We start from the raw sequence: 16,673 nt of genomic DNA on the forward strand, positions 1-16,673 counted from the left end.
TGGAGGCACACATCTCTCTTTTATACATACTTGTGTATTGCTACAAACACCACTATGATCATTGTTTGTTGCTCTGAACTGCTCGATGGAAGGGCAAGATAAAAGGGCAACAGATAGATATCAAAAGCCAGTGCTAGGGGCACTATACTACATTGGAACTGAAGGCAGTCTGGGCACACCAGAATGGAATAATTTAGAACTTCCCTAGGCCCTTATAGCAGTTTTAGTTTCAAAAGGGTTTTCCCTCTTCTTATTCAGCTAAATAATACATTTACAGAAATAAGGTATAGAAGCGCTTGAGGCTGAACAAACCTGCTAAGCCAGAAATGAAATCCAGCCTGCTCTTCCCCCCTACTAGAATGCAAGTTGGCTAGGGGGGATCTCTGAACCAGATATGAACCACATAGAGTGATGGTGAGTGGTGTTTCACATCAAGGGCATGGAGAGACACATCCATGCTAAGTGTCCAAATGGTCTTCCCTTCCCCTGGCTCTCTGTGATGCCTGAGATGGGGAGACTTCAAAAAGCTCTCCAGAACTTTGTTCAAAGTGATATTGCACAAAACAATTATACTAATAAAGGCATTAGAGGGCTGTACACAACCAGTTCCTTTATTTCCAGGGGAGTTGCCCCTTCCTGTATTGGCATTACAAGACTGAGAAATTATCTGTATAGATACATGATTTTTACAAGTCTGACTTCTCACTGCACACAGCATGATTGGTTTAATTGTGAATCGAGTTGTCTGGAGACACGTTGTGATTCTGGGAGATCTCCAGCTACCACCTGGAGGTTACCAACTCTAATTTATATTTGTGTGTAAATTTATTTGTGTGAGAAGAAGAGCAAAAGAGATTGTTCGGTGAGAGAGAGAGAGACAGAGACAGACAGAGACAGACAGACAGACAGAGGTTGGTTGTTGGGATGACCATTTGTTTGATTGTTGAGAGGTTGTTTGGTTGTTGGAATGACCAGTTTGGTGTAGTGGTTAGGAATGTGGACTTCTAATCTGGCAAGCTGGGTTTGATTCTCTGCTCCTCCACATGCAGCCAGCTGGGTGACCTGGGACTCGCCACAGCACTGATAAGGCTATTCTGACCGAGCAGTTATATCAGGGCTCTCTCAGTTGTGGGGAGAGGAAAGGGAAGGCAACTGTAAGCTGCTCTGAGACTCCTTCGGGTAGAGAAAAGTGGCACAGAAGAACCAACTCTTCTTCTTCATTAATCTTAGAACTTTTGCACTTATTGTACTATTTTTTCCCCATGAGAGCATGTAGGAAGTAGCCATTAGTGATGATAATTTAGCCTTGTACTCCAAATATATCTTTGTAATAGGTAACAGGCTAGGAACAAAGCTCATTTTAAAAAATGGGCATGTGGAGGGCTGGGGAAAAGGCAGCTCCAGGCTGGGTCCGGAGTTTGCATCTGTGCAAAAGTGCTCCCCGGGCTCTGGAGAGGACGCTTTCCCCAGGGCCCAGGGAGCTTTTTCTCTCCCCCCCCCCCCGCGACTTGCAAAAACACTCCCCAGGCCCCGGGGAGGGCAGATCGCCTTCCCCGGGGCCTGGGGAGCCTTTTTACAGGCGGCTGGACTTGCAAAAGGGCTCCCCAGGCCCCGGGGAGGGTGATCCGCGGCTCACTGAGGCACGGATCGTGCTCCCCGGGGCCTGGGGAGCCATTCTGGGGTAGAGGGCAGGGGCCAGCGGGCCTACCTTCGCTCTCGGCGGCCAACTGAGTAATGGCCACCGTGGAGCAAAGGTTCGCTCTCGTGGGGGGTGGGATGGGTTGGGAGGCGCAAAGCGCCTCCCAATTGGTTGTTGGCCGGGTAAACAGCCAATCAACAGCCACGCTGCGTGCGGCTGCTGATTGGCAGTTTGGGGCTGGACTGACAAGCGGAGGGCCCAATTGGTTTTATTTCTTCCGCTCTGCGAGGAGCGGTTAAAGATGATATGTTGGGACCTCTTTTGTACTTCATCTGAGTCTGAGGCATACTGGGTAACACAAGTGGCAGGTTAATTAATACCAGCAGAAGTTGGAGCCTATAAAAAGTCATAGCTTTATGTCTCTGCCTGTGCAGACCTGGGAATCAGTGGTGGTTTGTATTACTCTAGCTGATATGGCAAGTGGCTGAGAATGTTAACAGGCATATCTTCATTTTGATACTTACTGCTCAAAATCGAGGCATATTTTCTTTTCCAGTCACACAAAAATGATTGCCCTGATACTCAGGGAAACAACTTTTTTCCAGGTTTTAAATAAAAAGTGGTATTTTTAGGGGGGGGAGTGCTGATGATTTGATCAGGAGTATAGGATTTCAGTAGCACATGGACAATTTACTGAAACCAGAATTGTTATGAATGTAATTCCTCCCCTACAGTCTGAAATGGTTTAGTCCATCCTATCACCTTGTCAGCCTGTATCCTGGTTACCTCTTCATTCTGCTTCATGCCTAGACCAGGCCTCAATTCTTCTCCAGCACCCCTGCATTGTGCACCCCTACATTCACAATAGACTTCTGTATAGGCAGGTGCTTTTGTACAGTGGTGCCTCAGTTTCAGTCCTTCCCCCCTCTTATCTAATTTTATTTAAATGCCTATCTAAATGTTAGGCATTTATCTAATTTTAGACATTTCTGTTGGATCGTTTTGTAGCATTCCTGTGTGTTCTCCTGTAATGTGTCCTTATTTTTATGCTGGTTGTTTTCATGGATGACAGCCTTTATTGACTGACTAGTATCAAAGCCCATTTTAAAAACTGACTTTGAAAGGAGTTGCAAGCAGGAGGGCTCCCACAGAGCACAGCGGTCCAGTCAGTGAGCCGGGCTGGTACAGTGCTGTGGAGCGTGTCCATCCAGCCTCCTGTTGCTGTCCAGTAAGCAGGAAGTCTGGGAGTGTGGCGGCCCAGCCATGGGGGCTGGGCCGCCTGGGCCAGTGCTGTACCCACGGTAGAGTGCAACCAACAACCTCCCCACTCCTCAGCAGCCAGGAGGCTTGGTAGCATGGTAGCTCCACCAGCAAGTTGGACCACTCAGGCTGGCCTCCTCCCACCCTCTCTAGCTTATCTTCTGCCAGCTCTTCCTCCTCCAAAGTGCCCAGAAGTGGAATGGAGGGGGGGAGGGGAAGACCAAAATTGGCTCTCAGTGGGGGAGCGCCCTCTCCCTATTGGTTACATGTCCCCCACTGAGGGCCAATAGGGGTGGGTTTTACCTAGTGCATCACCTGCACACCAACCAAGCAATATTATGACTTGTTGCAGTTTAATTATAATTTTATATCTATAGTTTTAATTATGTGTTTGTATGAAATCCATCTTGGAAGCCTCTGGCTGAGTGTTTTGTGTAAAGTGTAAATCTTTCAGGCAAATAACACCCTTGTTCCTACTCAAGCTTTAGGGTTCTAGGAACTGCTTATCAACAGGGTGTGATAAGAGAAGGAGCTGTGCAAGTGATTCTGCTATAATTTGCTCAGAGGAGTTGTCATGGGAATTATTTACCCCAGCCTCAAGATAAATAGCATGGCTCAGAATACCTGTTGGCTGTCTGCTTGGGTTGTAAATGATAGATAGTAATGTGAAACATGATAATAATGTGGAAGTTTGGCTTCATAATTCAATAGCAGAAAAAGCAAAAAAAAAAAACCCTCATTTTATCATTTCTATATTGGGAAGTAGAGCAAGCTATGAAACCATCAAATATCTTGGGAAACCTAGGTTCAAATCTCCATTCCTCTATAGAAGCTTCCAGGGTGACCTTGAACTGTTTACTCACTCTCAGCCTAACCCTCCTCATAGGGCTGTTATGAGAATAAAAGGGAGGAGAATGATGGAAACCACTTTGGGTCCCTATTGAAGAGAAAAGTGGGATATAAATAAAGTAAAAATATTTTTGTCATCTTTAGAATTGGCAATATTCAAAAGCTGGTAATATTTCAGATTTTTAATATAACATTTTGAATTGCATACACTTTAAAATTCTGTCATTATACAACAGGACACAGTAAATGATTTAGTTGGACTTTAAGATGCATGCAAGCTGCATCTATTGCAATTCTTGATTTACTGCCCCCTTCTTAGATCAGTAGAATTAAACTTATTTTGCTGAGAGGGCGGGGAACTCATTTTTTATTGAGTTTTCGTTGGCTTAAATAGGAGTTTGGAGTAGAGCTCATCATTTTCACATGTAATACTGTTGTTTTGTTTGCAGGTTCTATGTATGATAGTCTGACTGATGGATATGGCTATGGAACAGCCCGTGGTAGCTACTATGGAAAAGCCCACACAGGAACCAACAACTGGGGCCATGGGGTAAGACTTTATATATGAACCGTGACATCTTGTTGAGAAGGAAAAATAGAAAAAAGATTTGGACAGATAGCAAAAATATATATATATATATATAAATATATATAAATATATACATATATATATATATATATATATATATATATATATATATATATATATATATATATATATATATATATATATATATATATATATATATATATATACACACACACATATATATATATATATACACACACACACATATATATATATATATATATATACACACACATATATATATATATATATATATATATATATATATATATATATATATATATATATATACACACACATATATATATATACACACACATATATATATACACACATATATATACACACACACACACACACACACACACACACACACATATATATATATATATATATATATATATATATATATAGGAAGCTTTGTACAATAATTTATCACAGATCTGCTCAGACATTCTTAGAGTCCTGAACCTGGCTTTAAAAAGAGTAAAATATCCATTTATATAGGAAACCTTGTAAGACTGAACATCTTCCTTTCTCGCCTTGTGTATACATGCAGACAATGCATCAGGATAGTCCAGGGAGGTGAGGGAAGCCTACAGCATTTGATTGAACAGAAGGAAGAGGGGCTATGGGATTAGTGGAAGTGACCATGACCATCTCCATGTCCAAAGAGGGAAAAGTGACCATGACCATCTCCATGTCCAAAGAGGGGAAAGAACAAGAATCTGTTGAGTAGTGGTGGATTCTTCTGTGCATGCTGAAGAGTTGCAACATGCATTATTGGTGCTTTTGGTGTAGGAAAATTGTAACCCAGTTATAAATGGGTACTAAAGAATGGGAGAGAGCTTGTGTTTGATAATATTTAGACCTATGTTTAGTAACATTAGTTTTCAAAGTTGATACAACCAAAAATTTATTCTAGAGAATTCAGTATAATTGAACATAGTCATAAATATACTATCTCCCAAAATCCCATAATATATGTGGGGTATATACAGGTTGGAAATAATTTGCATTTTGAGTAAAAAAAATTAAAATAGAAAGTATGTCTTTTGGGATGAAGGACTGCACATGTGCTGTGTTTTTTATTTATATGTTTTATTTATTTATTTTGATTTTTATACCACTCCTCTTGAGCAAGTCAACGCGAGGCTGTGTACAATATTCAGTCCATATACAATGGTTGTTGTTGTTGTTGTTAGGTGTGAAGTCGTGTCTGACCCATCGCGACCCCATGGACAATTATCCTCCAGGCCTTCCTGTCCTCTACCATTCCCCGGAGTCCATTTAGGTTTGCACCGACTGCTTCAGTGACTCCATCCATCCACCTCATTCTCTGTCGTCCCCTTCTTCTTTTGCCCTCGATCACTCCCAGCATTAGGCTCTTCTCCAGGGAGTCCTTCCTTCTCAAGACATTGGTTACACAAAGCTAAAAGCAACAAAATCTATCAATAATACCCATAAAATAGAATTATTAAAAACAGTTTAAAATTATCACTGTCAGCACTAACTGATGTTAAATTCTGGTCTCCTCAAAGTGAGAAGGGGGCAGTGGAGGAGACGAGAGGGAGGCCAAAACAGATGTGTTAGATGTGTTTCTGCTGGCCTCAACCATATGCGTTTACATGTTTATACTACATGTACTCTTGCACAAGGCATTTTTGGCTCCCAACCGAAAATTAACAGATTCTTGCAAACTATGGTATACTCCCAATCTGGGGGTGAGGGGGACCTCATTAATTTTGTTCATGTACTTATGTAATTGTAGTGGCAGACTTGAAGCCTAACCTACCCATATTAACTTGGAATTAAGTCTCAGTGAATGAATTATCACTGTACATAATTAATACTTTTAAATAAATTTGGATTGTGTAAAAATAGGTGTAAGAGGTTAAAATGAAGTCAACCGGATTGGTGTCCCCCCCTCCCTCCCAGCAGTTGTCTCTCTTCTAAACAAGTCAATCATCAGTCTAATTAATGGAACTTGTTACACAACCTGTTTTTTTCTCTCTTGAGAAGCTGTTGAAGCTAGGCCATACCTATTCCTCTAGGTTTTCTTATCCCATTAATCATTGAATCTGTATAGTAGTATGGTGTAGGCTGCTTGTCTATTTGCATGAACAAAATTTTTTACCCTATATCTAGAGCTGAGTTTGACCATCAAAGAAGTTGGCAGTTTGATGAAATGTGTTCCATTAAATCTTAACACCATAGTAAATGAAGAGTCCTTGATTCCTGCAGGCATAGGAGAGTTTGTCCTGTCTGCTTCCATTACTCCAGTCCTTCTTCTGAGCTCATGTACAGAAATGACACTTTGGGACTGAACCTGTGCTCATTAATTTGGCTTTGTATGTCATACTTGCATACGGGAGCAACCCACATGCACAACTTCTACTTGTTTCATTAGAAATATGTCATGAATTAGTCATGATAATAACCTGAAACTTTTAAACTGTTTGGCAAATGGGGAAATTTGCAGGCCGGGTAGAAGGTGACTCGCAGCAGAGTACACACCTAATAATATTCTGAATAAACTCCAAATAAGGAGGTGATGCTGCAGTCAGAGAGATTCAGACACAAATGAGAGGGCGAGCATGCTATGCAAGAAAGAAAGGAAGTAGGATGTCAGAAGAAAAATAGAAGTGGGTGTTGGTTAAATCCTTTTATGAATAAGTTTCCCATGACCCAAAAGAGGGCAAAAGGGTACTTTGTTATAGCAATGCAAAAGGCGAGAGACAGTAATGTATTAAAATATTTTTCTTCTGAATACATCAGATGGAAGTCCACTTATCCATTCAGTGTGTGTGTGTGTTTAAAAGCAACCACAATTAATGGATATTTATATTACTGTATCTTGCCTCTTTGGCATTCATGCTGGTTTGCCATTCACAAATATAAGCTGCAATAAAATCTAGTTTCACTGAGCAGCTATGTGTCACACCTGAGCCATAGTAAAAACAAACATGTCAGATTGCAGGAGAATAAGCGGCTTCACTATACTCCAGTCAATGAACACCAGCTTTTAAATGTGATGCTTAAAAGGGCAGATGTTACACAATCTTTAGGTAATTAAAAGGAAAGAGTTAATTCTGCAGCTTTGGGGGCAACAGCAGAAGAGGCCTACTCAGACCTCTTAGCTAGTAATGCTAGAAAGAAAATATTAAAACATTTGTATGGGAAGGAATAATGAATACCTGAGGGTGTTTCATGTACAATCCATCTAGTTGTTATACGGAGTTGTTAAGCTGCAATAGCAAACAGAACTTTCCTGGATCTGTTCACTGAATATTTAAGTGGATATAACCTGTGAACCTGCTATATACAAAATACGTATTCTGCCACTGAACTGTGGACTTCCCAGTACATTAAGATACTCTAATATCCAATGGGGCTTGTTCTGATATGGTTATCCAAACATGAGAAGAAATGACGTTATTGTACAACAATATCAATGCAATTTAGAATAGCCAATCATTTGGTAATCTGAATAGCACAATATGAATAATTTTGAATACTACTAATGGCAGTGTCAGTAGACTTCTACAGAAAGGATTTAGGGGTTTTAATATTTATTTATGTATTTATTTATTTGATTTAATTTCTCTACCACCCTTCCATATGGCTCAGGGCGGTTTACATACATCTCAGGGGGATACATGGAACGAATCAACATACAACATAGTCAATTCCAACAACAACAATCCAACAGTGGTTCTAAACAACACAACTTCAGCGATCCCAAACAACAACCATATAACAGGAACAGAAACTTAGCTAAGGCCCCTAGAGGGGTCAAACTGGTTCAGGCCATGGAGGGGATGTCTAAGGGGGACCTGTGGTCGGTCTTAGGCAAATGCCTGGTGGAGGAGCTCCCTTTTGCAGGCCCTGCGGAACTATGGGAATTCAGGCAGGGCCCTGATCTCTTCAGGGAGCTCGTTCCACTAGGTGGGGGCCAGGACAGAAAAAAGCTCTGGCTCTCGTTGAGGACCGACATGTTTGTTTGGGGCCAGGGATCACCAGCCAGTTGGCGGTGGCAGAGCGTAATGCTCTTTTGAGGGTATAGGCAGAGAGGCAGTCTCTCAGGTATACGGGGCCCAGACCGCGTATGGCCTTGAAGGTAAGAACCAAAACCTTTAAGCCTGATCTGGTATTCAATTGGGAGCCAGTTGATTTGTTGAAGTATAGTCCGGATGTGAGATCTCCATGGTATATTGGTGAGAATCCTGGCCACTGCGTTCTGCACCAATTGCAGTTTCTGGATCAAGGATAAGGGTAGGCCTGCATAGAGTGAGTTGCAGAAGTCCAGTCTGGGGATGACCATAACACACTGAACATGAGTCAGCAGTGTGACTTGATGGCTAAAAAGGCAAATGGGATTTGAGTCTGTATCAAAAGTAGTGTCCAGATTGCGTGAGATGATGGTACCACTTTATTCTGCTCTGGTTAGACCTCACTTAGAATACTGTGTTCAGTTTTGGACACTACAGTTGTAGAAGGATGTAGACAATCTGGATCATGTCCAGATAAAGGCAATTAGAATTGTGAGGGGTTTGGATAACAAGATGTATGAGGAAAGGTGGAGAGAGCTTGGTCTGTTTAGCCTAGAGAGAAGGTGACAAAGAGGTGATATGATAACCATCTTCAAGTACTTGAAGGGCTGTCACATAAAGGATGGAGCAGAGTTTTCTGTTGCCCAAGAGGGATAGACCAGAAACAATGGGATGAAATTAATTCAGAAGAATGTTCAGCTAAACATCTGGAAGAAATTCCTGACAGTTCGTCAGTGGAACAGGGAAGTGATGAGTTCTCTTTCCTTGAAAGCTTTTAAGCAGAGGCTAGATAGCTACCTCACAGAAATGCTGATTTAGTGAATTTAAGCAGATTGTAACTAGCTGGACAGAAGGAATTGTGTCTGAGTTTGGCTCTTGTGATCCTTTCCTGCATGCTCAGGGAAATGTTAATCGCCACTTTGGGGTTGGGAAGTGAAAATCCTCCTGGCAAGACTGGACTGGGATTCTGTGTTTTGTGTGTGTGTGAGTTTTGGGGTGGGGGGTGGGGGGCATCATCTAGGCATGGAATTGGTGCCACTGTGGGTGGGCAAGTAGTTGTGAATTTCCTGCATTCTGCATGGGATTGGAGTAGATGACCCTGGAGGTTCCTTCTAATTCTGATTCTCCATGAGCTTTCCTTATCTGCTTTGATCTCCAGAAAAACTAGTCTGTCACCTTTCATTAAAAAAACTCAGCTTCAGCAAAACACAGCATTTTAGTTGGGCTTCCTAGATATTTCAGCTATTAGAACTCTTTTAAAGAACCTTTTCTTGTTTGTTATGTTTATGCTGAAATTATTACTTGAGCAATGCAAATAGAAATAATTAGTATTTCCTCAATCTATATTGGGTGCACTTGTGAAGTCTCCAGCACTGATTGGCTGAGCTGCTGTGGTGTCATGTTGTGGCTTGGTTGCTGATAGGACTAAATAATATGCAGTTCAAATTCTATGTGTCACTTTGTGTAGGATTCACAAGAGGCCAGGATATAGCCTCAACTACAATCTTCTTGTCTGCTTTGGGAGCCATAGCAGTTCTCAGAACCAATTTTCAGAGGCCCCACCATCATGATAATTCTGTTGCCAAAGGAGGGAATCTTGAAAACCTCCCGCTATTATTTAAAGAGCAGCAGGTCTGACTGGCATATGGGACAATGTACACAGACTTGACCTGCTCTGCCATCTATGTTGTCCTCCTGAGCAGGCTTCTTAAAGCTTTTTCTGCCCGTCTGCTTACCTCAAGCAAGAATAGAAGTATACCCTGGCCAAGGAGCCAGCTGCTACACCGACAGGTGAAGCCTGGCAGCAGCAGACCTGAAGGATGCCTTCTCCCAGGTCCGGCACAGCTAACTATGTTTCCTCCCTGCAAGTGCTTAGCCAAAAGTTAGATGGAACAAGGAGATGTTAGCATGTGACAGGGAGTGAGAAAGCAGTTACCCTGAGCTCGCATGCTCCCATTTCATGCCAGTTGAAATAGGGACGATGGAAATAGCAACCAGTTTATGACGTATGGGCTGTATGTTCATGTTACTACATGAACAGGCCAGTTTAGATCCTGTGCTGGCTTGGAGGAAACTTTGGCTGGTTTTGATAATCTGGTTTTTGAAAGTGCAGAAGACCTTGAATAAGATGCACCATCCTGAATTATTTCACATGAGCGTCAATGGATGCTTCCAAATGCAGCATATGGAAGATGAGGGGATGATCAATGAAGATGGTTGGCAACTTCTCTCACCATCAAGCAGTTTTTTTCTAATCACCTTGCAGTGGGACTTCCACAGAACCAGTTTGGTCATAGTCATCTGCCCTGACTGCCAGCACAGAAGAGTTAAGCAAAAATTGTATTTTTTTTAATACATGACTGGAACTTCTTTTTAACTTTTCTCATGTCCTGTCCCACATGGATCTTACTACAAGATGATTGAAAAACGTTTGGCATAGCAGTATGGGAGAAAACACTGACCAAATCTATCCTGTATTGTTCCTGTTCTGTTTTACATGAACCACTCTGAGCCTTCAGGGAGGGCGGTATATAAATTTAATTAATTAATTAATTAATTAATTAATTAAATCCTCTGGTGGTGATCAATTTAGGACTAAATGTCCTAAATTCGATAAATGTTATATTCAAAGGGCTGACACACAGAGGATGGAGCAAAGTTGTTTTCTGTTGCCCCAGATGGGCCGTTTATGCACTGGAGGTTTCATGGCGGGCTGCAGGCTGGAGTTTTAGTCAGGGCAGATTGCCCCTCCTCTTCCTGCACCCACACGGGAGAGCATTTGGCCCGATGCGCCTCATCCGCCCCCGATTTGTGCTCCTGCATGGGAGCTGGGGCAGTGAAGTTCCCAGTGCGTAAACGGTCATGGTCAGACCAGAACAAATGGGGCAAAATTAATTCAAAAGTATTTTTGGCTTAACATCCGGAAGAAATTCCTGACAGTTAAAGCGGTTCCTTAGTGGAATGCACTTCCTCAGGAGCTGGTGGGTTCTCCTTCTTTAGACTTTTTTTAAGCAGAGGCTAGATAGCCATTTGACAGAAATGCTGATTCTGTAAATTTAGGGAGATTGTAAGTGGGTGGGCAGGAGGGATTGTGTCTGAGGTTGGTTCTTGTAGCTCGTTCTTGCATACTCAGGGAAATGCTAATCACCACTCTGAGGTCAGAAGGTGAATTTTTCCAGACCAGACTGACCAGGGATTATGTGGTGTTTTTTTTGGGGCATCCTCTGGGCATGGAATTGGGTTCACTGTGAGTGGGGAGGCAGTTGTGAATTTCCTGCATTCTGCTGAGAGTTGGACTAGATGACCCTGGATGTCCATTCCAACTCTTTGATTCTATAATTCGAAGAAAAGGAAAGATATCAAAGACATATACATAATAGAGGAAGGAAGAAGCATTTAAGAGGTGAAAGAATTGGGAAGCTAGTTTTGTAAGTTTTTCTCATCCAATTGTATGTTTTAACAGCCAGAAGTGGATTCATTGTGCAAGCAGAATTAAGGGTGTTCACATCACTCAGGGTGGTACACCATCATATTTCATTGCCTTGGTTTTCCCCTCTGGCTTGAGAGACACACCCTCCCAACATGTTTGTGCATATCTTTTACTTCTACTATGTATGTTGCTCTAGAAACAAATAAACCACCAGTTTAAAAATTAATAGTAATCATATTTTTTTTCATAAAAGATTACTTTACTAACTTTGGAAACACCCAGCTAATAGCCAGGCTTGTGGACCCAGAAGGCGTCATGAGATCTGGGTTCAATTCCTGTCTCTCTTGTTGACCTGATGAGCTATCCAAGTCATTTTTGTATTTTACTTTCTCCTGCTGCATAATATGGATAATTATAATAATCCACTTCTGTAAAATACAGGGTGATCCACAGATATTTTTAAGTCATAAACATTTTAAGTACATTATTATGACACTTATTACCTCTGTGACTCAATTTGGCCATGTGAAAAAGGGCAATAACACCTATTATCTTACCTCATATGAGTGTTGGCAGACTGTTAAACCTAGAGGTGGGCTACAGCTCGGATGGTAAATTTGAAGGAGTTCAAGTCTGAATAACTGAGGTAATGTCTGCAAACCCCTTTGAGCACTCAGGTGTTCAGGTGATGAGTCTGGTGCAAGAGGCTGAGCCCCGCACATGGTGCCTTTTAAGCACCCCAAGTCCATGCCTACTTGCTGCCGACATGGGCACGACTCATCAATGTTGTGCCCACCCTGCACACCTCCAGGGCTCCTCCCCAAGCACATCTTCTTGCTGCCTACTCCTCCACCACATCAATGGCAGCTGCAGTTAAGTCTTCGCAGCTTTTTGTATTCATTACTTGAGAGTAGATCCCAACAACAGACTTGGAAGCAGGTTCTTTATCCTGATGCTAGGGGAACATCTGACACTAGAGCACTGAAAAGTCCCCAGGGAGTTTGACTCCTGATTAATCTGTAGTGGACACATGCTCAGACATATTTTAGTCCTTGCTTCAGGGTTCAGCACATTCAGAATGCCTCTGAGTAATATTTTTGGGGGTGTCAGATATGCTGATTCAGTGTCTCAACACCCATGAATAAATTGGGTATTATACTCAATTATTGACCAATTCCAAGCCAAATTGAAATTAGGGATCTATTCTGAACTAACCCTATCATGGTGGTCATGAACCATTTATGTATCTGCCTTCTGGACGCTCCTCCAGAACTGCAATTGGCTATATTGAAGTCAATTCTGTTCAAAGCTATTTGATCTCAGTTGAGTAATGGGAGTCAAGGAAAAACAGTGCACTGGGCATTGTCTAACATGGTTTCTCTTTTATGAATCAACATCTGCTCTTATTGCGGGGAGGAATAATAGAGACAGCAACTTGGCAGAGATGTTGAATCCCTGGGGCATTTGCTGCAAACAGTTCAGCTAGCTATTATGTTTCCATTAAAGATTTAACATGTTCTTTATGCCAGGCTTCTGTTTTCTTTTGCCTTCATTCAGAACCAAGTGTCTGGAAGGAAAACAAGCAAAGAGGAGTTTGTGTACAAATGTGTGTGCACTATTTGGTTGGATGTGTTTTTTGGGGGAAGGAATGATTAAGGCTTCTTTTTGTCTTTCATTTTGGAACTGCATCCCATGTTTCATAGTTGTTGCGCTTTTGACATCTTCCCCCTCCCAATGAGGCCTGGGAATAGTGGGTGCCAAATTATTATCTATTTGGGAAGGCACTTCTCAGTTAGACGAGTCTTTAGAGCAAGTCTGTGCAAGCATGGCTTGGGCGGGTTGGAATATGCAAGAAGATGCCTCCTGCAGACGGGGAAAACAGCTTCTTTGGTGTGAAAAGAAGCTCCTGATTTAGTCTAGCCTATTCTTGCTTCTTATTTGATGACATTGTATTTTGAAAATATATATATATACACCTTATAAAAGAGCTGTTGCAGTGTGATGGCTAATAGAATAAGCTGTGACCCCAAAAGTCCTAGTTCAAATGAATTTTATTTTTGAACATGAAGTCCAGAGACTCTTTAGAGCACCAAGGTTGTTGCTGTACTTCTGTGTGCCTGGGGCTTGGTGGGATCAAGATGGGTGGACTGTTGTACAGGTTACATGTTTACAAACCAAGTAACTTGAAGTGGAGAAACTACTCTGGATACTTTTAGTAGGTTCAGAACCATGAGTTCCTGTGCTGGAACTGACAGGCTGGTCGATCCAGGGGAGGCACCTTCCATTCCCAGGAGCCTCTCAGAACGACCACCAAAAAGTTTAACTGTAGAAGGCTGGCTCACCAGTTCAGATGACAATAACTTCATTCCCACCCTCCAGCAACTGCTTTTAATAAGTTTTAACGATTATTATGTATTTTGTTGTTTTAATGCAATTGAATTGTTGTTATATACTTAAACTAGTGGCCAAACCCATTGTATGGGTGCCAGTGAGGCGGGGGGCTCGCAGGGCTCCTTGCAGGCCCCCCACCGAGGCGTCCCCCCTGATTTGCTGACCTAGGGGCAGTGACAGGAGCTCTTTGTGCCGCGGCAAAGCCTTTACAGCCCCCCCCCCCCCACCAGGCTCGGCGTGGCGAAAGGAGCAGGCCTGGCACGTCTCTGACGCTCCGGGCCTGCTCTTCTCGCCGTTCCAATGCATTTCCCCCCCCTCCCCCCGAGGTCCCAGCTTCGGCGTGGCCAGAAGAGCAGGCCTGCCGCATCTCCGCGTCTCCCAGAATAACAGAGATGAGGAAAATCTGTTTTTTTCTTTAAGAATCAAACCCCTCGAACCCATTTGTAGTTCACAAAGACATATCGGAAATATGTGAGCCGTGGATCAATGGCTTTGACAGTTTTATTTCTGATATGTCTTTGTGAACTACAAATGGGTTCGGGGGGTTTGATTGGCTGGTTTGGCAGGGAGTTATCATGTGGCTATGTGTGGATGCTGTGACACAGTTTACTAAAGTAACAGGATTCACTTTTGCTTATATATTCCTACTGTTATGATGGTCAGTTCTTAGTCTGAGGAAGATTGCTTGCACTCGAAAGCTCACACCTTGAATAAATCTTTGTTGGTCTTAAAGGTGCTACTGGACGCTGCCTTAAAAGAAAGTTTTGCTTCATTGTATAGGAATAATTTCTCAACCCTGTAGCTGAAATGTAGGTGTAAATGTACATGAGCTAGAGACATTAAGGACTGATTTGCTGAATATCTCTATGTATCTGGAGTGAGACCTGGCCATGGATAAGGGGATGATGACATAGATATGCTGTGCTGAGGAGAATCAGGCCACAATTTTATTGATTAGTTTCCTCAAGTCTTGGCACAATATAGGCTGGGCAGGGGATAGCCTAACTGCTGTCAGCAACCTTCTCCCATCTAAGGAAAGAGACCTCGTATTAGGACTAGAAGGAAACCACAGTTTCTCCCATGCTCCTGGAGGCATGTTCAGTGTCAGCCCTGAGGCTGACTTCTGTGTTCGTAGCTCCCCAGTGCCCCTCAAGGGGGACTCCCTTTTAAGGTCATGCAGGGAGGCCATCCTACACATTGCCTTGTGTCCCCCAGCCAGTTCTTCAACATCACCAGGCAGTTGTGACAGCAAGATCAACCAACCTCAAAAGCTATTAGCCAATCAGAACCATAGGTAAAATTCCTTCCTGGACCAACTAGCAACTGATAGTAACAGAAATAAAATTTGAAAATATAGGGTAGGAGTGTTGGCTTTTTGCTAGCAGAGGGCTCCAAGCTCAGCACACATGCCTTCATTTAAAACATGAACTGTGGACCAAATTAGAACTTGCAGCCCTCAGGTCTGCTGATCCTACCCTTTTCCATCAATGTGTCTGGCCAGCTGTCTGAGTCCCTCCTGGGTGAGGGTCAATATGCTTCTTTCTGTCCTAACAAAGTCAGTGGCAATTCTGTATTTTATTTATTATTTTCTGACTTGTACTTGGTCTTTTGAACTGAATATAGTGCCTTTTATGGTCCAGTCCTTCCTTTCATAAAGCAAAAAGAAATCCAGTCAAAAACCTGAATGGTTTTCTTTTTTTCCTCTGTCCTCATTAGCTATACAATGGCACAATCAAAAGAGACACGGAGAATCGACGCTACAGCTCCTACAGCCAAATGGAAGGCTGGGGTGGCAGGCACTACAACAAGATCTGCAGCCCTACTAGTCCTGGCAGTGATTACTGCTTTGTGAACATGAAGAGCAGCCGAAGTGAGCCAGACCTCTACTGTGACCCTCCCCGAAGCACACTAAGGAGAAACCAAAGTGGTAGCCGGGTTGGGCACAAGGCCACTATGAATCGTCACAGCATCTACAGCAGCTGCAACAATCAAGGCACTATAACCACAACCAGGACAAGCAAAAGAATCCCAGTGCGCAGTCCCTCCTGTACCTCTGCTAACAAGCAAGATGTGGTCTATGCCCAGCCTGTCGCAAGCAGCAAGCAAGATGCGATCTACGCACACTCCAACTCCAAGTAAGTTCTCATGCATGCCTTTTCTGCTTACCCCTTTTATAATTTTTGCAGAAAATTAGAGCATACTATGCATATGATAAGAAACTGGCTGAAGGGTTCAAAATCTTGTGAGCACATTGTGAATGTTGAGAATGGAGAGTCGGCATCATCAGAGACGGTTTATACATGTAGCACACATAGCACGTGCTAAGGGCCCCATGCTTCCAGGGGGCCCACATGTTGCCTTCCCCCACCGCATGTATCAGGGCTGTAGCCTCTCCGCTCCCTTTCCCTCTTTAAGAACAATCAGAGTGGCACCCCTTCCCATTGTGGGAAGCTGCTCTGCCCC

The 16,673-nt window shown here is 42.8% G+C and overlaps 1 protein-coding gene across 1 annotated transcript in view; it reads left to right on the plus strand.

Moving 5' to 3' along the window:
* Positions 1–16,673, plus strand: part of PKP1 (plakophilin 1) — a 64,173-nt gene that overhangs the window by 12,067 nt on the left and 35,433 nt on the right. Inside the window, exons 2-3 of the mRNA XM_077335016.1 lie at positions 4,198–4,298; positions 15,927–16,345. Coding sequence (XP_077191131.1) covers positions 4,198–4,298; positions 15,927–16,345 — 520 coding nt within the window. The remainder of the gene's footprint in view (positions 1–4,197; positions 4,299–15,926; positions 16,346–16,673) is intronic.

This window comes from Paroedura picta, chromosome 4, assembly GCF_049243985.1.
Source record: "Paroedura picta isolate Pp20150507F chromosome 4, Ppicta_v3.0, whole genome shotgun sequence".
Lineage (NCBI taxonomy): Eukaryota > Metazoa > Chordata > Lepidosauria > Squamata > Gekkonidae > Paroedura > Paroedura picta.